At 34.3% G+C, this 22639-nt stretch overlaps 2 protein-coding genes across 2 annotated transcripts; both read left to right on the forward strand.

Moving 5' to 3' along the window:
- Positions 1-1219: 1219 nt before the first annotated feature.
- On the forward strand, positions 1220-5488 carry CSLD5 (cellulose synthase-like D5). Its single transcript, XM_086449777.1, has 3 exons — positions 1220-2445; positions 2588-3392; positions 3481-5488. The coding sequence occupies exons 1-3, from the start codon at positions 1526-1528 to the stop codon at positions 5254-5256; spliced, it is 3501 nt and encodes a 1166-aa protein (XP_086305903.1). The 5' UTR covers positions 1220-1525; the 3' UTR covers positions 5257-5488.
- A 6496-nt stretch (positions 5489-11984) lies between these two features.
- Positions 11985-12431, forward strand: LOC147396089 (uncharacterized). The gene has a single exon (XM_086449790.1). It carries the CDS (start codon positions 11985-11987, stop codon positions 12429-12431), a length of 447 nt encoding a protein of 148 aa, XP_086305916.1.
- Positions 12432-22639: the final 10208 nt, after the last annotated feature.

The following is a 22639-nucleotide window of genomic DNA, read 5'->3' on the forward strand; positions in this document are numbered from 1 at the left end:
AGAACTAACCTCAAGTGCATCTTAACACGTTAACAAAAAAAAAAAAAAACCGGAAAATGCTGAAATGACAAAAGTATTTACTACGATTCTCACAAGTCTGATGTGGGATGTGCACATAACCATAGATGTGTTTTCTCACGATACGAGTAAAAACCATCTACGGTTATGTATGCATGTCCATGTCAGACTTGTGAGAATTATAGTAAATCATGTATCACCCCAACACGACTAAAAAAACCCTCTTTTAGTGATTTGACCATATTGCAAATTCATCGACTCTACTTATCATCACAATCCTCTTAGTTAGATATTGACAAGAATAAAAATCAGGATTGACTAGTTGCACACCACCTATTATCAATTGTACTCCATCACTTAAAAATTCTCTTTTACACTTCATTTGGATGATTACACTCCAAAAATAATTTAAAAAAAATGTTGCACTCCTTTTAATATATATATATATATATATATATATATACATTTTGGTTATTCCTCGACTATATCCGAAGAAATTATTGTTAGTTCAATAATTTTTGCAAAAAATATTTTTTTGTTTCAGAATCATGTTTACAAAGTTATGTTTTCATAAAATACACAGATTCATATTAAATTCAAAACAAAGATTAAAAAATTAGTGTCTTAATTAAATTGGAATCAAAGAGAACACAAACAAAATCAATTACAAAACACGATCAAAGTAGAACACGAGCAAATAATACAAAAATACAAATTAAAATAAAGTTTAAACCTTAAAAGACTAGGTATTGAAGTATAAGCACTAGATTAAAATAGAGATTATAAATACAAATAAATAAAAGATATTTTAAGGTTGTTGTGCAACCAACCGTTACTGGTGTGCAACTAGTTGATCCCATACAAATTATATTATTAGATCTGCCAATATAGTTTCAATAGGGGTTAAGATTGAATTATAAAAAGAAAATGGCTGTAGTAGCAAATATTCTCACAAAAGATGGGTCCATAACTTTTACGCTAGACTTTTCCTAATGTACGTACCTCGATTAAAGCGACTATAATTGGTAACCGTTTGAAATGAATGCTAACCGTTGGATTCCAACTCATCCGTTGATTCGACCGTTGAAATCCAAACCACTCTATTTCTATTTAAAAAATTAATCCCAACCGTTGACAGTTCTTCCTTGGATTCTCTCATTCAAAAAGTGGTCCAGATTAGTCGACCGTTGGAGTGAAAAGCCCTCACCTTTCTCAACAATTCAAAATCCCATCCCATCTTTCCACCTTCAAAATTAATTAAATTCGACCGTTGCATAGAGCTTTCCCTTTCTTCCTCTCTTTCAAAAAACATCAGCTTTATTTCATCTTCACCTACAAAATTTATTCTACTTTCCTTCCATTTCAAGTGTTTCTTGGATCTGGGTTTTGTTCAAATGGTTTTCTTTTGAACTTAAAACTCACAAGAAAGCTGAGTTTCATCTTCTTTGATCTGTTTTTTACCCTAATTGAGAGAAAAAAAAACAAGCAAACACTCAAGAGTTAAAAAATGGTTCAAATGGCTTCTTCTCCATCCTCTCCTGTGACCATAACAGTTTCCTCAGAAGGCAAAGGAGGAGGGTTTAGAAGCATTGGTTTAACGAGCCCAGTACGACGCTCTTCCCTATCAAACAATCCAAATTCTCCTCTCAGTAGCAGAGGAAAGAGGGCTTCAAGTGGTGGACGATACTGTTCGATGTCCAAAGATGACACAATTGAAGAAGTTAGTTCGGAATTCGTCTCCTACACAGTTCACATCCCTCCAACGCCGGATCACCAACCCATATCCACCTCTCAAACCAGCCTTCCTGATGAATCAAAGGGACTGAAACTTGAGAGGAGTTACATTTCGGGTACTATCTTCACAGGAGGATTCAATACGGTTACCCGTGGTCATGTTATAGACTGCTCGACCGATCGTACTGAAACTGGAAAGTCCATTGGTAATGTCTGCGGGATGAAGGGTTGTGATGGGGAAGCATTTCAAGGCGATTCGAGGGCGCCATGTGAGTGTGGTTTTAAAATTTGTCGAGATTGTTACTTGGAGTGCCTTGGAAATGTGGGGAGGCAGTGTCCTGGATGTAAGGAGTTTTACGGGGAGGAGAGCGACGATGATGATGATGACCATAGGTCTGAAGCAGAAGATAAGGCCCATCCATTGCCTTCGATGGCAGGGTTTAGACCCGATCAAAGGTTTTCGCTTGTGAAATCATTCAAATCCCCCAATAATCCTCCTGATTTCGATCATACTCGTTGGCTTTTTGAAACAAAGGGTACATATGGGTACGGAAATGCAGTTTGGCCTAGGGATGGGTATGGTGGCGGTTCGGGGATTAACGAATTTGAACTACCGCCCGATTTTGGAGAAAGAATCAGAAAGCCTTTGACGAGGAAGGTTGGGATTTCTGCTGCAATTCTCAGTCCATACAGGTAAGATCAAGAAGAAAACTTTTAGTTTTGTCGAATTATTTGTTAATTATTTAGTGCCACATAGTTTAGTCAATCTATTTGTATCTGGTTTCAAGTAGAATTATTTGTTTAAATGGATGGGTTCTTCTTCTTTCCTATACAGATTGCTTATGATGATTCGTCTTGTTGCACTCGGTTTCTTTTTAACTTGGAGGGTTCGACATCCCAACCATGATGCAATGTGGTTATGGGGAATGTCGATTACTTGTGAACTTTGGTTTGCTCTCTCGTGGCTTCTCGACCAGCTTCCCAAGCTCTGCCCCATAAACCGAGTGACTGATCTCTCTGTTTTAAAAGACCGTTTTGAATCCCCTAGTCTTCGTAACCCAAAAGGAATATCCGATCTTCCAGGAATCGATGTCTTTGTATCTACCGCAGACCCAGATAAAGAGCCTCCTCTTGTTACTGCAAACACCATTCTCTCGATCCTCGCCGTTGAGTATCCTGTCGAAAAGCTTGCTTGTTATCTATCAGACGATGGAGGATCTCTCCTAACGTTTGAAGCTCTCGCCGAGACTGCAAGCTTTGCAAGGATATGGGTGCCTTTCTGTCGGAAGCACAGAATAGAACCAAGAAACCCTGAAGCTTATTTTGGGCAAAAACGAAACTTTCTCAAGAACAAAGTCAGACTAGACTTTGTTAGGGAGAGGAGACAAGTGAAGAGAGAGTATGATGAGTTCAAGGTGAGGATAAATGCGTTGCCTGAATCAATAAGGAGACGGTCTGATGCGTACAATGCCCACGAAGAGCTACGAGCGAAAAAGAAACAGATGGAAATGGGGGGCAATGCTTCTGAATCCTTAAAGATTCAAAAGGCTACATGGATGTCAGATGGAGCCCATTGGCCAGGGACGTGGTCATCGGCAGAAAGTGAACACTCAAGAGGGGATCACGCAGGGATAATTCAGGTGTTTATCGTTTAATTTTGATGAAGTTACTTTTGTTTTTCCAATAAGTTTTAATTCAGACATTTTGAATTCTTTCTTCCCATTGTAGGCAATGCTAGCCCCGCCAAATTCGGAACCCGTAATGGGCACTAAAGCAGATGGGGGGAATTTAATCGATGCCACCGAAGTTGACATTAGATTGCCGATGCTAGTTTACGTCTCACGAGAGAAGAGACCAGGGTATGATCACAACAAGAAAGCCGGGGCCATGAATGCTCTCGTGCGAACGAGTGCGATTATGTCCAATGGTCCATTTATTCTCAATCTCGACTGCGACCACTACATTTATAACTCATTGGCTTTGAGAGAAGGAATGTGTTTCATGCTCGACAGAGGTGGTGATAGGATTTGCTATGTACAATTCCCTCAGAGGTTTGAAGGGATTGATCCGAACGATCGTTACGCAAATCACAACACTGTGTTTTTCGATGTGAGCATGAGAGCGCTAGATGGGCTACAAGGTCCCATGTATGTTGGGACGGGATGTATTTTTCGAAGAATTGCGCTTTATGGGTTTAGTCCTCCGAGAGCCACGGAACATCATGGGTGGTTTGGTAGAAGTAAAATTAAGCTGTTATTGAGAAAACCCAAAACGGAAAAGAAGGAAATTGATGAAATGACATTGCCAATCAATGGTCATCACAATGACGATGATGGTGATATCGAGTCTCAACTTCTTCCAAGGAGGTTCGGAAACTCTACCATGTTAGTATCATCCATCCCAATTGCAGAATACCAAGGAAGGCTACTTAAAGAGTTGCTTGGAAAAGGTAGCCAAGGCCGGCCATCAGGTTCTCTTGCAGTCCCACGTGAACCATTAGATGCTGCAACTGTCGCAGAGGCGATAACTGTCATATCGTGCTTTTACGAAGATAAAACAGAATGGGGTCGGAGGGTCGGTTGGATCTATGGTTCCGTGACCGAAGATGTTGTTACAGGCTATCGAATGCATAATCGAGGGTGGAGATCAGTTTATTGTGTCACCAAGCGTGACGCTTTCCGAGGGACGGCTCCAATCAACCTCACTGATCGTCTCCACCAAGTACTCCGATGGGCAACGGGCTCGGTTGAGATCTTTTTCTCGCAGAACAATGCCCTCTTTGCCAGCCGTCGGATGAAATTCTTGCAAAGGGTTGCTTACTTCAATGTTGGGATGTACCCCTTTACGTCGCTTTTCCTCATTGTTTACTGCATTCTACCTGCAATCTCCCTTTTTACAGGTCAATTCATCGTGCAATCCCTCAGTGTGACCTTCCTTGTGTTCTTGCTGTTGATCACAATCACATTGTGTTTACTAGCCATCCTTGAGATCAAGTGGTCTGGGATCACACTCCATGATTGGTGGCGAAATGAGCAATTTTGGTTGATTGGTGGAACAAGCGCTCACCCCGCTGCAGTATTGCAAGGACTCTTGAAGGTTATTGCTGGGGTCGATATTTCGTTCACATTGACGTCCAAGTCTGCCACACCGGAGGATGGGGACGAGGAGTTTGCGGACCTATATATTGTGAAGTGGAGTTTCTTGATGGTTCCACCAATCACGATTATGATGGTGAACATGATTGCGATCGCTGTTGGTGTTGCAAGGACTATGTATAGTCCATTTCCACAATGGAGTAAGCTTGTTGGAGGGGTGTTCTTTAGTTTTTGGGTGCTATGCCATCTATACCCATTTGCCAAGGGATTGATGGGGAGAAGAGGGAAGGTTCCCACTATAGTGTTTGTGTGGTCTGGATTGCTATCGATTGTTATTTCATTACTTTGGGTGTATATAAGCCCTCCTACTGGGAGGCAGCAGGACTACATGCGATTCCAATTCCCTTGATTGATATCCTGCCTCAGCTATGGATATGTAGTGTTTCTCAACTTCATATTGTAGCTAGTTTTTATTTGCTTTCTTCATTTTGGAGTGAACATGTGTGTACACACTTGGTGGTGGTTTGGACTTATTATTCTGCCACACATTTTTTTTGTGTGGTTAATTTGGAATGTATTTTGAGTTTCATTGTGAACAAACAGTCTTTCCTGGGCTGAAAATGCATTTGTGTTCTATGAAATTTGATTAATAGACTTCCTTATTCTGTTTCTTCCTTTCTTTTATTTAATGGAGCAATGAATGTGTTAGAAAAAATGCTCAAACAGGCTAGAGAATGTGCAGCCGAATTTCATTATAAAATGATCAATCACTCCACAAGATTTGCATATTTATATAGAAACTTTTTTTTTTTGGTTGATATTGTGGGTATCCCCCACCCCTTATGGTGGGACTAATCCTGCGGTCACATGCACCGCCCCTTCGGTGCAACAGGTTGAGTCAAGGGTCAACAGGATCCTTGGGGGGGGGGGGGGGGCAAGAAATTCATAGCTTCGTGGGGGTCCAAACACTTGACCTATTCTTTGCTGAGGAGCTTATCAAGGTTCAGCTTGCCACTAGGCCCCAACCCCTTGGGGTTAAATATATAGATAGAACGTTAACAACAATATTTAAGTCTTTAGAATGATTCAAATGTCGTGAATTGTCGGAAACAAAGTTGCCAAACATAAATTGGATCACATCTAAGTCTATGCGCCATTTCTTTTTTCCTTGTGCATCTTTAAGTTCTCTGCTCATTTGGTAATTCCATAGAATTAGGGATAAATAATGTTCTGTTGTCAATAGGAATTTACGTTGGAGTAAATACTGGTTGGCCAACAAGAAACGTAGGCAATGGCCATCATCAGGTGTCAATGATGGCCAAAGCTGTGGGGGCACGACGGACTTGAGGGGTTAGGTTCTTGGAATTGTAAGTTTGTAAGTTTCAAAATCAATTACAACAAAACCTTATTTTCCTCTAAAACAACCCATTAGCTTTTTTGACCTATTCGACTCTCATCTTAAACTATTTGCCGAGAACACTAAATTTTTCTATAAAAAATTCCATCATCTTCAACTTCTCCTAAAATCCTATATTGTTCTCAAGGTTTGAAAGCTTAAGGGGGATGGAATTTTGAAGTTGAAGATGAGGGCAAATTTTTCTATCCTATAGGTTTGAAACCATTTACAACATTTTCTCTTAGACTCTAACAATTCTTTTTGATAATTCATTTTGATTTTTTTCCCATTAAGACCCAAATAGATTTTGGGGATGATGGACCACTAGACATGAACATGACCAAACACTTAATGTCTAAGTCATCCAAAACAAAATCATGTGCTCCATCTATTCTTTTAAATAAGGGTAATTTAGACATACCCCTCAGGTTTTGTTGAATATTTGAGATCCCTCACCTCCTTGACTGTTGTCTTCTGTTAGAGACTCGCTAGTAGAAGATTACCGAAGTATCCTCATGTTCAACCTCTTGCCAGAAACATTTGATCCCCATTCCACCCGAATCCTTCGTCTTCAATCTTTTGGTAAAAATATTTATTTATTTGACAATCCCTTTTTTGTTTCCACACCAAATCTTTGATTTTTCTCTTAAAATCTATCGTCTTGAAGCCGCTAAGACGAGTTTGATGTCTATATCCTTATATAAAAACAATGTGAATTGCACTCAATTGGACAATTATCCCCATGATATTCGGACCACCTAATCTTAGACCTATGTACAAAATATTAAAAATAATAATAATTTGATTAGTGATACATAGACAATAGATTTGATCACCCTAAAAAAAATCAAATCAATAATAAAGAATCATTCTTGAAAATTATTTAATCTAATAACTATGAACAACCAATAAAGTTGACCAATATACACGACAATCAAAATATCCACTTCTAAGATTAATGGGTCCAAAAAGTATTCCACAAGACACGATAGATGGTAATATCAAGTACCATTAAAAAAAAAAAACTTAGGCTCCATGTTTAATCACTTACCATTAAACTTCATTACTGAGCCAAATGCTAGTTTGTAACTGGTAATTTAAATTCAAAATGTTAAAGAAATTGAATTTCTAGAAGGATAAATTCTCAAATAATTATAAAAAATTTCGATATTTCCAAAATGTTGTTAATGCTGACAATTTGATAATATTTTATCAACATTACGTGATAGTTGTGTCAACAAATGTAACACCACTTTCGATATTTTTGAAAACTTCGATAATTATTTAAGAATTTACCCTTTCAAGAACTAATCAACAAAAAAGTGTCCCAATAATCTAAGCTTAAAGAATTAAGTATTATAAATTTCTAATTCTAAGACTATATAATAATGCATCCCACATGATATTGTATTAAACTAAAGACATGGATGCTTTCATTGCAATTGTTATGGAAAATTTATATTTAATGTTTCTTCTATTGGACACTTGTTGGACCAAAGGTCATAAGTTGCTCTTAATCAAGGTTCCTAATATTGTTTAATAGACAAGATAAGTGGTTTGTTTGCACAATATCATAGACATGTCCCATGTATGCAGGGTTCCAATTATTAAGAATTCTCCATTGAAACCCAATGTCCATAAACATCCAATCTAGCAGTCTAAAATCTTCTCTTTCCACTTCAAAAAATATATCCCAAAATTTGGGCTCATTTTGTAAAACATCAATTTTCTCCCATTAATTTTATTTAAAACCTCATCTGTTTTAATTAAGAGTGTTTAAGTTTAATTTCACCATCTCAATTCATATTTATGTTGGTATTTCTCTCCTCACTCATGAAGGAATAATCTCATTATAAATAATCAAATCATCTCAATCAAATTTTCTTTTTGTTTTTTTTTTTACCTTTTCACTTATCCATTCCACGTGTAGTCGATGAAGAACAATGTGGCTATAGTTTGAATTCCGCTACTAAAATATCTTTGAAAATTCAACAAAAAAAAAGTTAGGGGGCGACAAAAATTGGGTTTATATTAAAAAATTAATCCAAAATTATTTCGAATTGCCAAACCAATATTTGATTAAAGAAAGACATTTTGTAACAGAGTTGGTACAATTGAGCATGCACCCATTCCAACTTTTTTTGAAAAGTGCTTCCTCCAACAGGCTTTCTCGATTGACACACGTGGAGTTGAGGATTCTAGAAAAGTCGCGTGAAGAGGGGTTCAAAGGCCAAGGATTGAATTTCTCGATAAAAGAAATAATCTTTTGTTTTGCTAGGCAAATGAGATTAGTGATCAATAATTACTGAGTTAAAGGCAGGTTATGAACTTATGTCGTGATATCAACACTCCAAGCTCTAACTATGGTTGGCTTGAAGCCAAGCACGCTCCACGTTTGGATTAATCGTCATAGTTCATGTGAAATGAAAATCATAAATATTTAAATTCCTACAAAGGATAAAATACAATAAAGGAAGACCCAATAAATAATGTGTATAGAAATTGAAAATTTTAAATCACCATTGTAAATGAATATTTTACATATTAAAAATCACTAAGGACACCTATAAAATATGATAATTTACATGGATTAAAATTCCCAAATAAATCAAACAATTAAATTTAAAATTTTTGATCTCCTAGCTATGTATTTGGTTTCTCTCATCCATGCACAATCAAGCTCTCATTTTAAATTGAAGGTGCCACCTATTCTAAGAGTTTTGATGCCATGACTTGGGTTCTCCGTCTTCACATACTAATTCCTAACCATTAACTTTTTACTAATTAAATATAAAAACTTGATCTTAAATTTATTGATTAGATATAAAAGATAATTTCTTTCTGAGTCGTGCTGAAGTGACATTAAAATTATTTCGTTTCACACAATATTGTTGACATGGAGGTGCACACAGAACCATAGATGCTTTTCACTCGTATCTCGATGAAAATCATTTATGGAAACGATGTAAATTTGAAGATTAATGATAAAACGATGCATCAACACACACGCGGTATGTACGTGGCAAGGGCACAAAACCATAGATCTTTTCCTTGTGTATCTTGAAGAAAAAGATCTATGGTTTCGTGCCGTTGCCACACTAACCACATACGTTTGAGCAAGTACCTTAATCATGACTGAAATTTGAACATCACTTCAACATTTTCCTTTCTACATATTAAAGTACGGGAATGTTTGATTGCACCGAAAATTAGGGGAAAATTGAATTTCCATGAAAAATGATAATTTTTTCAGTGTTTGACGCGTCAAAAACTCTAAATTTGCACGGAAAATGATTTGCCAACACCTTTGATTTTCCTTCATTAACAACAAATCATTTTTTTATCCCCTCCCCTTGAAAAACGATTTGCTAGCACACGGAAAATCAAATAAAATTAATATTTATTTTATAAATAAAGTTAAACAAAATAACAAAGCTCACAAAAAATGAAGTATAATAAAATAAAATCATAATTTTATTTAAATATTTAAATTATTTAAAATTAATAATTTTATCCAAAAAATTAAAATAATCTAAATCAACTCGATTTTTCTGAATTTCTAATTTCTAATTAATTTTAAATTATATAAATTTTTTTATAAAAAAAGTTAGAGAGCTACTATTGGCATCCCAAATTTTATTGATTACACCCCAATTAGAAATACAAATACAAATACAAATACAAATACAAATACAAAAAAGAATAATATGTAAAAGTTGGGATGCCAAAAGAAACTATCTATTATTTGCTTAGATTTGAAATATTTTTTTTAGTTTAGGATTATATGAACCTAATTATAATTGTAAACAACTACTAAAATTGTTTGAACAAGTGTTATAATGTTGAGATTATAATTTGAGCCAAACCTTTGAATGTTTGAATAATATGTTTTAATATTTAATTGGGGTGTGATAAATAATTTTAAAAATTGAGGTGGAATAAGTAAAACATAAGTTGCCAATAATAGCTCTCTAAGAAAATTTGGGGTGCCAATAATAGTTCTCTAATAATTTAAGAAATTGGGATGAAATAATTCAAAAATTTCAAACAAAATGATTTTATCATTATTTTTTATATAATTATCACAAAAGTTAAATTAAAATAATATTTTTTATTTAATTCAAACAACAAAAATAATTTTTCAAGAAAATTTTCATATTGTGCTCAAACAATAAAAAAGGATTTGCCTTATAAATGATTTGCTAACTAATATTGTTTCAGCCTTAAAACACGTCCTAGGGTTTAGTTAAAGTGAAATAAATACATTTTGGAAATTGAAATCTGAGGGTATTTTGATAAAAAATAATTTTTTCAAGGATATTTTCGACATAAAATTTAATTTCCAAAGTATATTTATTTGGACTTCAACGTATAACTAGACCCATTTAACTAAGTACGTTTGGTTAGGAGTGTTGAAGTATTCAATATATCTTTTTCAATATTTAATACAATATTTACAAATCATTTTGTACGGTCATGATTCGTCGGTGACACAGCACGTGTCATCCGCTGAGATCATTAATATGGGACCTTAAAATATGGGTGAGAGATGCCCGAGATTTTAACTTTTAATTAAATGACCCTCCAACGATACCCAAACTCCTACGCCTCAAAGTCCACTCCCACATTTAATAGCAATGCCCACATCCCCTATTCAATTTAAAGGTGATTTAGAGATACCCCTCTAGGTCTTGGTGAATATTTGAGATGTCCCTATTATTTCAAACTGCTGATATGTCCCTTGACTTCACTCCTCTCCCAGATGTTGATGGAAATGACCTAAATACCCAATCTCACCTTGACCCTATGTAGAAAACGCTTGATTTTTCTTTCCAAAATTTAATTGTCTTCTACTTATCCAAATATCATATATTGTTCTTAAGGTTAGAAGCTTGAAGAGTAGATAGAAATAGAATTATTAGATTGAATACGAATGGGAGAAAATGTGCCTAAGAGGTTAAATGTTAAGATAAGAAAGAATTATCACTACAATATTTTTGATTTATAGTGTTGGTTTATAGTAACGAATGATTATTTCAACTGCAGTATGGTATTTTTTTTGCAGCGGATAAATTTATCCGTCGTTATAAGAACCCACCCATATCCCACAATTGAATTTCTCTCTCGATTTATTTATAACGTTGGTTTATAGTAACGGATGATTATTTCAACTGCAGTATGGTAGAGTTTTTACCAACATATATGGTCTTGAATTTTTGAAGCATTAGATATTTTTTATGTACTGGTTGAGTTCATATCATATAGTAGCAAAGCCAACATCACATCTTATTGGAGTTGTTAGATTAATGAACTATATAATAAAGTGTATCTTGATACATCAAATCATTTTAAAGATAAAGATTAAATTCGATTGAAAAATCATAATTATCTAATCATAATTTTAACAAATCAAATCCAACCTTTTATCTCTAAACTGATTTAGTGCATCAAGATACACCTTGTTACAAGAAGTTAATTCAAATGTTGCAATTCATCTCAGGTTCGAAAAATATAAGTACTAGGGTGAAAACAACTACAAAGTGATTAAGAAGCATAATATTTGACTCCATTCTAAGAAGAGGGCATTTATGTCATTATATTGGTAACCTACTAGAGAAGATTGAAGTCAAAGGGCATGTTATGAGTTTAAATATATTGGGTGTATTAAAAAAAATTCACCCAAACATGGAGTGGTATATATATGGGAGAGGGTCTAAACGAAAGCAAAGAGACAGAAAGGAATGGAAGGAGCGTCATCAAGCTCGTACAAGGGCTTAGGAGGATACTGGAAGAAAAGAGAATACGAGAGGCTTAATGGATCGGGTCGACGTCGCAAGAACCGGGTTCAGCTCGCTACCTTGGGTTCGAACCGAAGGAGACGATTCTGGAGAATAAAGATGAAACCAAAGCTCCGGTTCTTCAATTTCGCTAATTCGCCTAAGAAGTTCTTTCAAAATCTTCGAGATATGTACGTTAAGATGATGCTTGGGTTCGCTCACTCGAGAGTTTTCAACACTGGATTTGGTAATGGAGATAATGGTTCTTTGGGGTATGGATTTGGGAAGGTCCCACTGAAGGACTATGATGAGAAGTTGGTCGTTCAGATCTATAAATCCTTGATGACGCAGCAACAGTTGATGTCTTGTGATGCAACGAAACCTGCGAAGGGGATCGTTTGCAATCCGTAATTAATATTTTTCTTTTATTTATTTTTTTCCTTTTTTTTTTTTTTCTTTGGTTCTTGATGGATCCATAAATACTGTTAGAATCCCAATGTTTTTATACTAATAATTTGTGGTTATTAATTATTAGTTTTTTTTTGTCTGAAATTATTAAAAAAGAATTATTATATTTTTCTTTGGATTAAAATTTTAATAAATTTATAGTTTGTTGGCAAGTAAGAAATGGTACATATTTGCTTAATAAAGCTGAAATTGTGAAACTCCTATTCCAAAGAAATATTCATTTTAATTCTTAAAATGATAAACTTTAGTTTTTGCATTTAAATTTGTCTAGAAGAGGTTAAATTATAAAAGAGTAATGCTGAAGTGACCTCAAAAACTGTGTTTCCTACCCACGATGGGATGTGCGATGTGAAGTATAATCTTGAAGTCACTCCAGCACTTACTCATCATACAAATACTCTTCTTAGACTCTTTTTTTTTTTTTTTTGCTGAAGTGATCTCAAGATTGGACCTCACATCGTACATCATGATGGGAAAGTGTATGGGAATCATAGATGTTTTCTTGGGATACGAGTGAAAAGCATTTATGGTTCTTATCCATTTTCACGTCTATGTGAAGTCTAATCTTGAGGTCAGTATATCACAACTCTTTTTTTTTCTTCTTTCTTTAATAATAAGTACTAAGGGAATTTTTTTATATTTAAAATAGTTTTTTTTTTTCTATTTAAGATGGATAGTGACTTGGAATGGGAATTTCACAATTTTTTTATACTTTGATAAAAATTTTCAAAAATTAACTAAATTTTTCTATACATGAATTGAAGCCTGAGGAAATCTACACCATTTGTTTCTCTCTCACTTGCATGCAGATTGTACTTCACATATAGGGTACAGATCCACCTAAAATTTTTCTTACTAGTGAGGTTGGAAGCATTATCACAAAGTTGGAGTACAGGTTTAATACGTCAAGGGAAAACTTCGAAAAATAAATGATGAAAACGAATAAAAAAAAATAGGAAAAAATGATGAGGATAAAAGATAAAAAAAATATAGAATAAAAGGTATGAAAAAATATATATCTAATGAAAATTCATAAAATCAAATTATTATCATCAAATCCTATATTTTTACATTTATGAATCACCATTTTCTATTATGTATCAAATCCCATATTAAAAAAGTGTTTAATTATTATTTTCCTGTGAAAAAAAATAACGTTTTTTTGTTACAAATGAAAAGGTTGTGTTTTTTAATCATCGGAATTACAAGATGCGTTTAAAAAAAATTAAAAAACTGATACTATGGTTGGAAGTGATTTAATTTCGAATCATGCTGCAGTGACCACAAGATTGACCTCATTTCGCACTTTCCTGGAGTGGAGGTGAGCACAAAACCATAGATGATTTTCACTTGATCTCGATGAGAACATCTATGGTTCAGACACACCTCCATGTCAAGAAAGTGTGAAATGAGGTCAATCTTTGAGGTCACTTCAACATTGTTCTTAGTTTATTAATCACATAATCATTATTTCGAGATTTTACAGAATCCTGAATTAACCAATACAGGATGTTGTGTATATTGAGAACTTCCCTAACATATGTTTTTAAAGAAATTTAAGATGCTATTAATACATGCGACGATCTGAGATTGATCAATCCAAATTTTGTGACATCCCAAATTAACATTTTTATGTAAAAAAAAAAGTTTTCTTCTTATTATACTCCCAAGTTCATAAAGATGGAATTGCTTACAATTAATCCGTTTAATTGGTTTATGGTGGTCCTTGGCTTCCAACTCTCTAAATTGAGAATATGCCAACTTAGCAAGTTGGTAAGACGTACGGATTCTCACGCAGGACTAGATTTACACTGGGGGATGTGGGTACACTTGCGCACACAAGAATTTTTAAAGTCTATAGATTAATGAGAAATTGTGACAAATATTAACGGCAGATAAAAAAAAATCTGCCATTATTCCCCGCCCCCACATAAAAAAATTCCCACTCTTAATTGTCCCCACATGGGTAAAATCCTGGCTCTACTCTGTTCTCGCGTCTTAGGTTTGACTCTCTTAGAATCCAACTTCATGATTATCTTCCCAAAAAAATTTCTCTAAATTGATGTTGTACGCTATAATTGTTGGAATAGCACAATTGGATGCACTACCACTGCATGGCAAATAATATTTTTGACCCCCCACATGTGGATCTAATTGTATTTTTACTAAGACAACAAATTTTCTTCTTAATATAAAGACATATTCCTTCCCATCCACTCGGAAAATGATTTTCCCATCAATTCAAGAAATTCCAAATGTTATTATCTCTTGATTACCTCATACCCAAAGACTAACCAACTTTCATTTTGACATGTTCGTAGAAACAATCGCAAACTTTTTAAGACTAAATATGTTTTACTCTAACCATTTTTGTTGAAAATTGATTGTTTTCAAACAAAATATTTTAGCTACAATCGTACACACCACAACATTGCCTTACTTGACATTTTCAAATATTATTTTAAAAATAAAATCAATGACTAGATTGGTTAATTTTCAAAATGATCTATGAAAAGTAGGTCCCAACAGGTTTGGTAAAGAATTTTATTTGTCTTTTTAATAGAGTTTCAATTTAGACCAGGTAGTTTGATTACACATTGAGATCAAGATTCACTTTTTTGAATAATTTTTTATTTGAAAATTGAAACCTTCAATTCTACAAAAATGGAAGATTATTTTAAATCATTATCCAATTTTATTCGAATTGATTTGTTTTTTTTTTTTTTTCAATGAAATTTAGATTCAAAATCCACAAAAAAAAGTTAATTCGGGATTTTGCAAAATCTTGGTTGATCAATCATACAAAATTGAATAAGGGTAAAATCAGGATGCACTTAATACACATGGGTTCGTTTAATTGATCCATATTACGTGATTATGTGAAATCTTGGATTTGACTTTTCTATGAGTAAATTTTTTTTTTCCAAATTGGATAAACGAATTCAGTCTGATCTTTAGAGAAATCTTTTGGATCAAAATTAAACAAAGCTTTGGTTGTTAATTGAGAAGTCGAAAATGGAAGTTGTGGAGGGGTAAATTAGCCTTAAAAACATAGGGTTTTGTTAATAAAAGATTTTTTAAGGGTATTTTGGGTATAAAATTTAATTGCCAAAATGTATTTATTGCACTTTTAACGTTAAAGACCCAGAAACATACTGAAGGTTGGTGGGAGTTGGGACTTTTTCATCCTAGTTAGGACTCAGGACTTAGGACTTAGTAGTTTGTAGTTAGGAATAATGGGTCGTTGAGTACACATCTCGTAGACGTAGGAGACAGGCAAGAGTGATAACAACCCTACGATTTGTCTATTCATTATTCCTCGAGATTTGAGAATGTATATTTTAAGGAGCATCTATAGATATATCCACGTGTCAATTGTCAAAGAGTGGGTTTCATATTTGGGATTTTTCTATTAAAAAATAAAATAAATTGTATAAAGGTAAATTTAGAAGTAATCCTCCAAGTTTATATGATTATTTGAGATACCCTGCGTTTTGAAACTATGCCATACCCCTTGACCGTGGTACTCTATTAGAGGTTAATAGTAAATGACTAAAATAACCTTATTATGTTCAACTTCTTTCCAAAAAAAATTCCTTCAAGGTGACAAGATGATATTTTATTTTCCACACAGGATATAATGAGTGTGGACACGGGATTTTAAATGTTTTCGAAAACATCCCTCCACTTTGGGGTGTTTTGGAGTCGCCACCATTCATTTTCGGAAAGGGGTGTGAATGGTCACCCGAAATTGTTTTTCTTTGAAAAATATGGCATTTTGACATGTTGATGACTCTCGTATGGATAGGGTACATATTTGGTCCAACCTTGATTCAAAGGTAAGGGGGTCCATTTATGGAGTAGGGAAGGTGTTAGGCACCCTACTCCATCCACGTAACGTGGTAACCTCGGATTCGGTATTTTAAAATAAAAATAAAATAAAATTGAAGAAAAATCGATATGTGCCCTCAAGTGTGAGGGGCTTCGATGTTGGTTCAAATCATTGAGGGCACCCTTATGAAGAAGGGGCCCTTTGGTGATTTAAACCATAGTGGTGTGTGCAAATGTGTAGGAAAGGGGTGAGTAGAAGAGGGAAGTTGGGGGGGGTGTCCTTTTGTCAAACCCACCTTGACCTTCCTTGACTTCCTTTGACTTTCCTTGATGTTCTTCTTTTGAGTGGACTTGGACTTGCTTCCTTGATTTGCTTGAGAGAAGGTTGAGATTTGAGAGTGGTGTTGAAAGTAGAGAGTTGTAATCTTTTTTTTTGTAGGATTATTTTTTAAAATTTTCATTAGTTGTGGTGAGGGGAGAATGGAGGGGTTTTTATAGAGGTTGGAGAGATATTTTGAGGGTATAATGGGGTGAATGAAGAGAATAGTGGTTAATGGCATGGGTTTGAGAGGAAAAGGGTATGAAATTTGAGATGAAAATGAGGGTATTTTTGTAATGATGGAAATGGGTTGTGTTTTAACCCAAATGGTTTGGATCTTACCCAAATCCATTTGGGTAGAGTGTTTGGTGGGGTGAGATGAGTGATGGTTGATGGGTGTAAGAGAGTTGTTTGGAGAATGAGTGTAGAGATGGTTGAAGAGGTAAGGTGTTAGATTTGAGAGGATGTGTAGTGTAAGAGGTTGATTGGTTGGATTTTAGGAGAGGTGAAGGGATGATGACATGTGGCAAATGGGGGAGATGATGAGATTGGTTGATTGGTGATGGTGGTTAGATGATTAGAGAGAAGAGTATGGGGGTGATGATGGGAGGTATGGGTTGAGGTGATTTTGTGGGAGTGTTTTAAGGAAAAGTGATGGATAGATATGGGTTGTGATGTGGGTGGTTGATAGTGTTAGAGAATGGGGAATAGGTTAGGTTAGGGTAGGGTATGGGTTATGATGTTGGTGGTTGATGATGAGAGGATGGGGAATAGGTTAGGTTAGGGTAGGGTATGGGTTATGATGTTGGTGGTTGATGATGAGAGGATGGGGAATAGGTTAGGTTAGGGTAGGGTTATGGGTTATGATGTTGGTGGTTGATAATGAGAGGATGGGGAATAGGTTAGGTTAGGGTAGGGTTATGGGTTGAGTTGATTAGATGAGGGAGGTGGGAGGAGATGATGACATGTGTCATCTCTTGGTGATTGGTTTGATGTGATGATGATGGTTTGGATTGGGTTTGGGTAGTGAGTTGGGCTTTGGTTGGGTTGGGTTTAGGAAAGTAGTTTGGGTTTTATGTGATGGGCTTGGGTTTAGATTGAATTGGGTTTATGATGGATTGGGTTTTAGGTTGAGTTGGGTTTATGTTGGATTGGATTTAGGAGAATAGTTTGGGTTTTATGTGATGGGCTTAGCTTAGGTTGGGCTTAGGGGTAGAGATATGGTTTTGGGGTTCATGGGTTTAAGAAGAATTGTTGGGCTTGGGTAGCATAGTGTTGGGTTTGGGAGTAGGCTTGGATCATTGAGAGAAGGCTTTTGGGGGCTTGGGCTTTGAGGGCCCGATGCAACTTTTATCACTATTTTGGCATTTTTGCGTCGAGGATCCGCTCAAATTCGGGTGTCTACAATGAGTTATTTAATTTTCTCAGTTATCTTTTCTTTTCTAACTAATGAATTAGTCGATAATAAAGTGTATTAGATATTACTATTGAATTATGCTAATACCTCCACGATTAATCGAATGGATTATGTCGATTCTCTCTCTATCGATATTAATGTTGGAATGAAAATGGTTAACAATCAGAGCCATTTCTCTTCTCACACTACTCTTACTTCATCGAGAGCCATCATTGCATCACTTCTAGTTGAAGTTGATTTCTTTGTTTTTGGGGTTTAGGTATGGTACCTACCCAAAGATTCTCCGAATCCTAAGTTAGACTAATAGTCTTATCAATCAAAATTAATCATCTTTTCAAAAAAGTGTATATCTTTTAAAACTCACAACTTGAAACTTTAAATCTCATTGAACCCACCTTCACGTTGACAACTAACCACATTTTTTTGCCTATATATGTATATTAAGTTGGGTTCAAGTGACAAATTCCCTCACAAAGATTAAGATAAACTATTCTAAATGTTCGATCTGTGACAATCCTACAGTAGAGATCCGTTAAGAGACCATGTGCCCATTGTTTCAACCATAATTTTATTATAGTTGCAATAGACCTCCATCTCAACTCATCGTCTTTATCTCAAGCGACGACAACGATTTCACTCAAGTAAAGTTCAACAGACCACAAAAACCCTATCTAAGGTGCACTTTTGAGGTAAAAAATCACAAACCCTTTTTTTTTTTTTTTTTTTTTTAATTTGAAGCTTATGATTTTGGGGTTTTTGTTCAAGTTGTTGGGTTAACAAAATTCTCTGTATTTTCTGAATGATCATTTTTTCTTTGTTTTTTGTTTCATTTTTTTTTGTGTGTGCTTACAATACCATTTCTTGTAGTTTTTCAAAATCCACTTTTGCGTTCTTGTGCTTAGTTATGTATTATGTTGTATTACAACAATAGAAACAGAGTCAGTGTGTATACTGAAATCAGCTTCTATAATCTGATTCCAACAATCTAAAGTCAGAAATCTGAAATAAGAATCTAACAATCTGAACTAAACCACCTCAAATAAAAAAGTTGAGTTTTACCACAAGAAATTAAAACCCATAGGTTGAAAACTAAAGTCAAGGCAAAGTAGAATTGCTTATCCACATTTAAACTGATCAACCTCATATATAACATAACTTCTCATTTTCACAAATCTTTGCCCCCCTTTTCTCGAGGAAATACACTACATATGACTAGAAAATATTTAATCAACTAAGCAACATGTAGACATCCCAATTTGTATGAACCAAGCCCAAGAGCTCATTCAAACTTCAGTGAGACTTTTAGTGATCCTAAGGAATTTTAATCAATCAAGTGGGACTCACTCTAAGCATAATAAAAAAGTCAAGTTTTTTAAATTTTAAGCCTTGATTTTAGTGACCAATGGCCAAGCTTACTGATACTTTAGATGTTAGTCTCCTAATGGCTAGTCATTCCTTATGTTGGTTTTTACTCACCCAATATGCAGGATGTCTTTTGCCTTGGCCTTTATTTAGTTAATGTCTAGACTGAAATTTCTTTAGCCTTCACTCACCTAAGGCCAAGTTCGGTTAGACAGTTATGCTTGGAATGAGTGCATTTGAGTGCTCAAGATTTGCTTAAGGAAATTACTTCTTAAACTCATCTCTTAATTACTTATTTCTCAAGAAAATCTCACGATTTTTTCATTTTTCCCACACATTAAACATTTTATAATTTTGTAACCTTGATTTTTTAGAAATTGTCCAAGTCTTCCAATCTTGATAGTTGGTCTCATTTGGTCCCCCATAAAGAGCCAATTACCCTTTTGTCCCCAATTTATTAAGACTCAATTAGAAAAATTAACCCTTAATAAGCCTATCATTCCAATTCAAGGGCTTATTTACTAAATTTCATTCGAATTGACTAAGTTTAAAGGACCTTGATCTTTTTGCCACTCATAAAAACTTTTTAGAACCTCAATGTCTTTTATACTTCTACCTTAAGTTGTTAGGAGCTTGGCAAAACCTATATTTTTTTATTATAAATTACGTGTCATTGTTATTAAATTCTCTAGAGATTGACCAAAGTCAAGGAGTTGTGACACTTATATCCCTCAATTAAAATTCTCTAGAACTTTGAGTGCTTTGACATACGTACTCTTTAATGATCATGATTGGTAAATTTCAAAGAGATGCAAAGACAACCAATAGCAAGTTGATGAAAAGTATTTGAAGTCATTCATTGAGGTATTTTTAAGAATATTTTGAAGTTAAGTAAATTTGACACTTATATCCCAAGGATGTCCTTAGAACTTGTAAATAAAGATTCATCAAGGCAAATAGGAGAGGCAAGTCTAAATCCCGAAATTATGTCAAATTGCTTTCACAAAAACTTTTTAAAGAGTCAAAATTATGTCTCATTATTTTCTCATACCTCCTAGAAACTTAAAACAAGAGGCAAAAAGAGAAAAGATAGAAGAAGACCAAGGTGGGGATGCACTTTTAATTTTCTATTTTGCTTATTGTACCCCTTTAATTCCTTTTTATAATCCACCCTTTTCATTATTTGGTGCACTTGCAATGACATCTAATGAAAGAGAGTAAATTTTCACCATGTAAAATGATTTTCATTTTATCAGTTCATAATAAACTTTTCAAAGGTGTTAATTCCACAAGCAAGTTGTTTCAAATTCATTTAACTTTCAAGCAATTTAAATTTTTATTTAGTTTATTTCCTTGTAAATGGATTTAAGAAGAGAGAGTAAATCTTCACTATGTGAAGCAATATCTAATTTTTAAGTCCATTAAATAAGTTCTTTCATGGAATATAACATGCATACACTATAACATACCAGCGTTCTTTTACTTCAAAAGGCTATGAGTCAAAAGTTTATATCTATATTAACACTCTAAGCCAACAAAAACAGTCCCAAGTGACACAATTTCATACATAAGGTGAAGATTTTCTAAAGGACATGTTCCTCCATTTACATGTCTCAAGAACCCAAAAAAAAACCAAAAACTCCTAAGTGAGTATATAAGTGTTAGGTGAGTGCTTGGAAGTCAAAAAGGTGAAATCCATGTGGATGTACACCAAAACCTCAAGCTTATAAAAATTTCAACAAACATGTACTTTTTTATATGACTTTCTCATTGACTTCTTTTGCAAGATTAAAGGTCGATTATATTTTATTTAATTCATAACTTCTCTATAATCACCTCCAACTTCAAAAAACTACAAAAAATTAATTTTCTACTTCACTTTGGCCAATCTTTGTAACCACCAACTTGGTAGGTGAAACAAGGTACATAACACCTTCTTTATTTCACAACCAAACCTCCTTACTTTTTACATCTTAGTGAAGATCAAATTTTAGTCATTATTTACTTGAAAAAATGAATTTCAAAACATTTTTTATAGTGATCATTCACACCTTAACTCAATGGCGATTTCTAAATCCACGTAGATGAGGTCAAAATCCATCGAACCCCACGTATCTACACATCTAATGATGCAATCAATAATCCAATAATCAAGCTACAAAATCAATTTTAATAGAATTTATTACAAAAGAAGGCTAAACCCTGATAATAATGCACTATGGCAATCCCATTTCCAGGTTCACACACAAAAGTGTGTCGTGTAAATGCCTTGTTTTATGTTGCGCTACGTAGAGTTGTAGGGTTTTTTAAGGAGTATGAAAAGGCAATTGTGTAATATCTTCTTAAAGAATTTTCTTTTTAGGGGGTTTCTATTTTAAGGAGTATTATGTGTTTTGGTAATTCTCGGTTATATAAATAAAGATCTCTAAGGTTGTAAAACGTATGAGAAAATAGTAATTGTTATTGATCTATTCTGTGAACGTAGGCACATTGTTAAATCATGTAAATCCTTGTGTTTTGTGCGATTGTGTTATCTTTGCTATTTTGAATTTTTTTTCAAAGTAGACTAAAAAAATCATTTAAGAATAAGGATATGAGTAGAAGAAAAACCTGATACTAGAAAAAATGTCAAAAAATGTTATTGAAGCACCTGTAGCGATTGGATTCTCAAGATAAATTCAATTAGCCATGTTATTTGGAGTTGCCACCATTCATTGAGTTAATTAGTTGTGAATGGTCACCCAATTTAATTTTTTAATTAAAAATGATTTTTTTGGTAAGTTGATTCCATAGGAATAATCTAAGAATTATCGATCCAAGTTTGAAGGCTCAATTATGACTCAAGAAAGGTCTCAGGCACCTCGATTCACCCATTTACACGGTTACCGACTAATGTCACTCAATTTTTAAACTCACGTGATTTTTATATTTATTTATTTTAATATTTTACAAATTATGAACATTAAACTAGATCAAATTTAGGTGAATCATAGGTATTTGATTCACTTTTGGTTTGAGATTTAGATTTGGGTTGGTTTTGAGATTTTTTTTTTTTTTTTTTTTTTTTTCATTTTACCATTTTTTGGGCCTTCTTAATCTCTTGGACTCCTAAATCACGGGTTGTATAATTTTGGAGTGTCTACAATACAAATTATAGTTTAGCAGAAAGAGAGTAGAGTATTGACATCTCTAGTTAAGAACATCACAAAATGCTAGTATATT

Source organism: Akebia trifoliata, chromosome 8 (assembly GCF_017979445.1).
Source record: "Akebia trifoliata isolate Shusen 1 chromosome 8, ASM1797944v1, whole genome shotgun sequence".
In the NCBI taxonomy this organism is placed as follows: Eukaryota; Viridiplantae; Streptophyta; class Magnoliopsida; order Ranunculales; family Lardizabalaceae; genus Akebia; species Akebia trifoliata.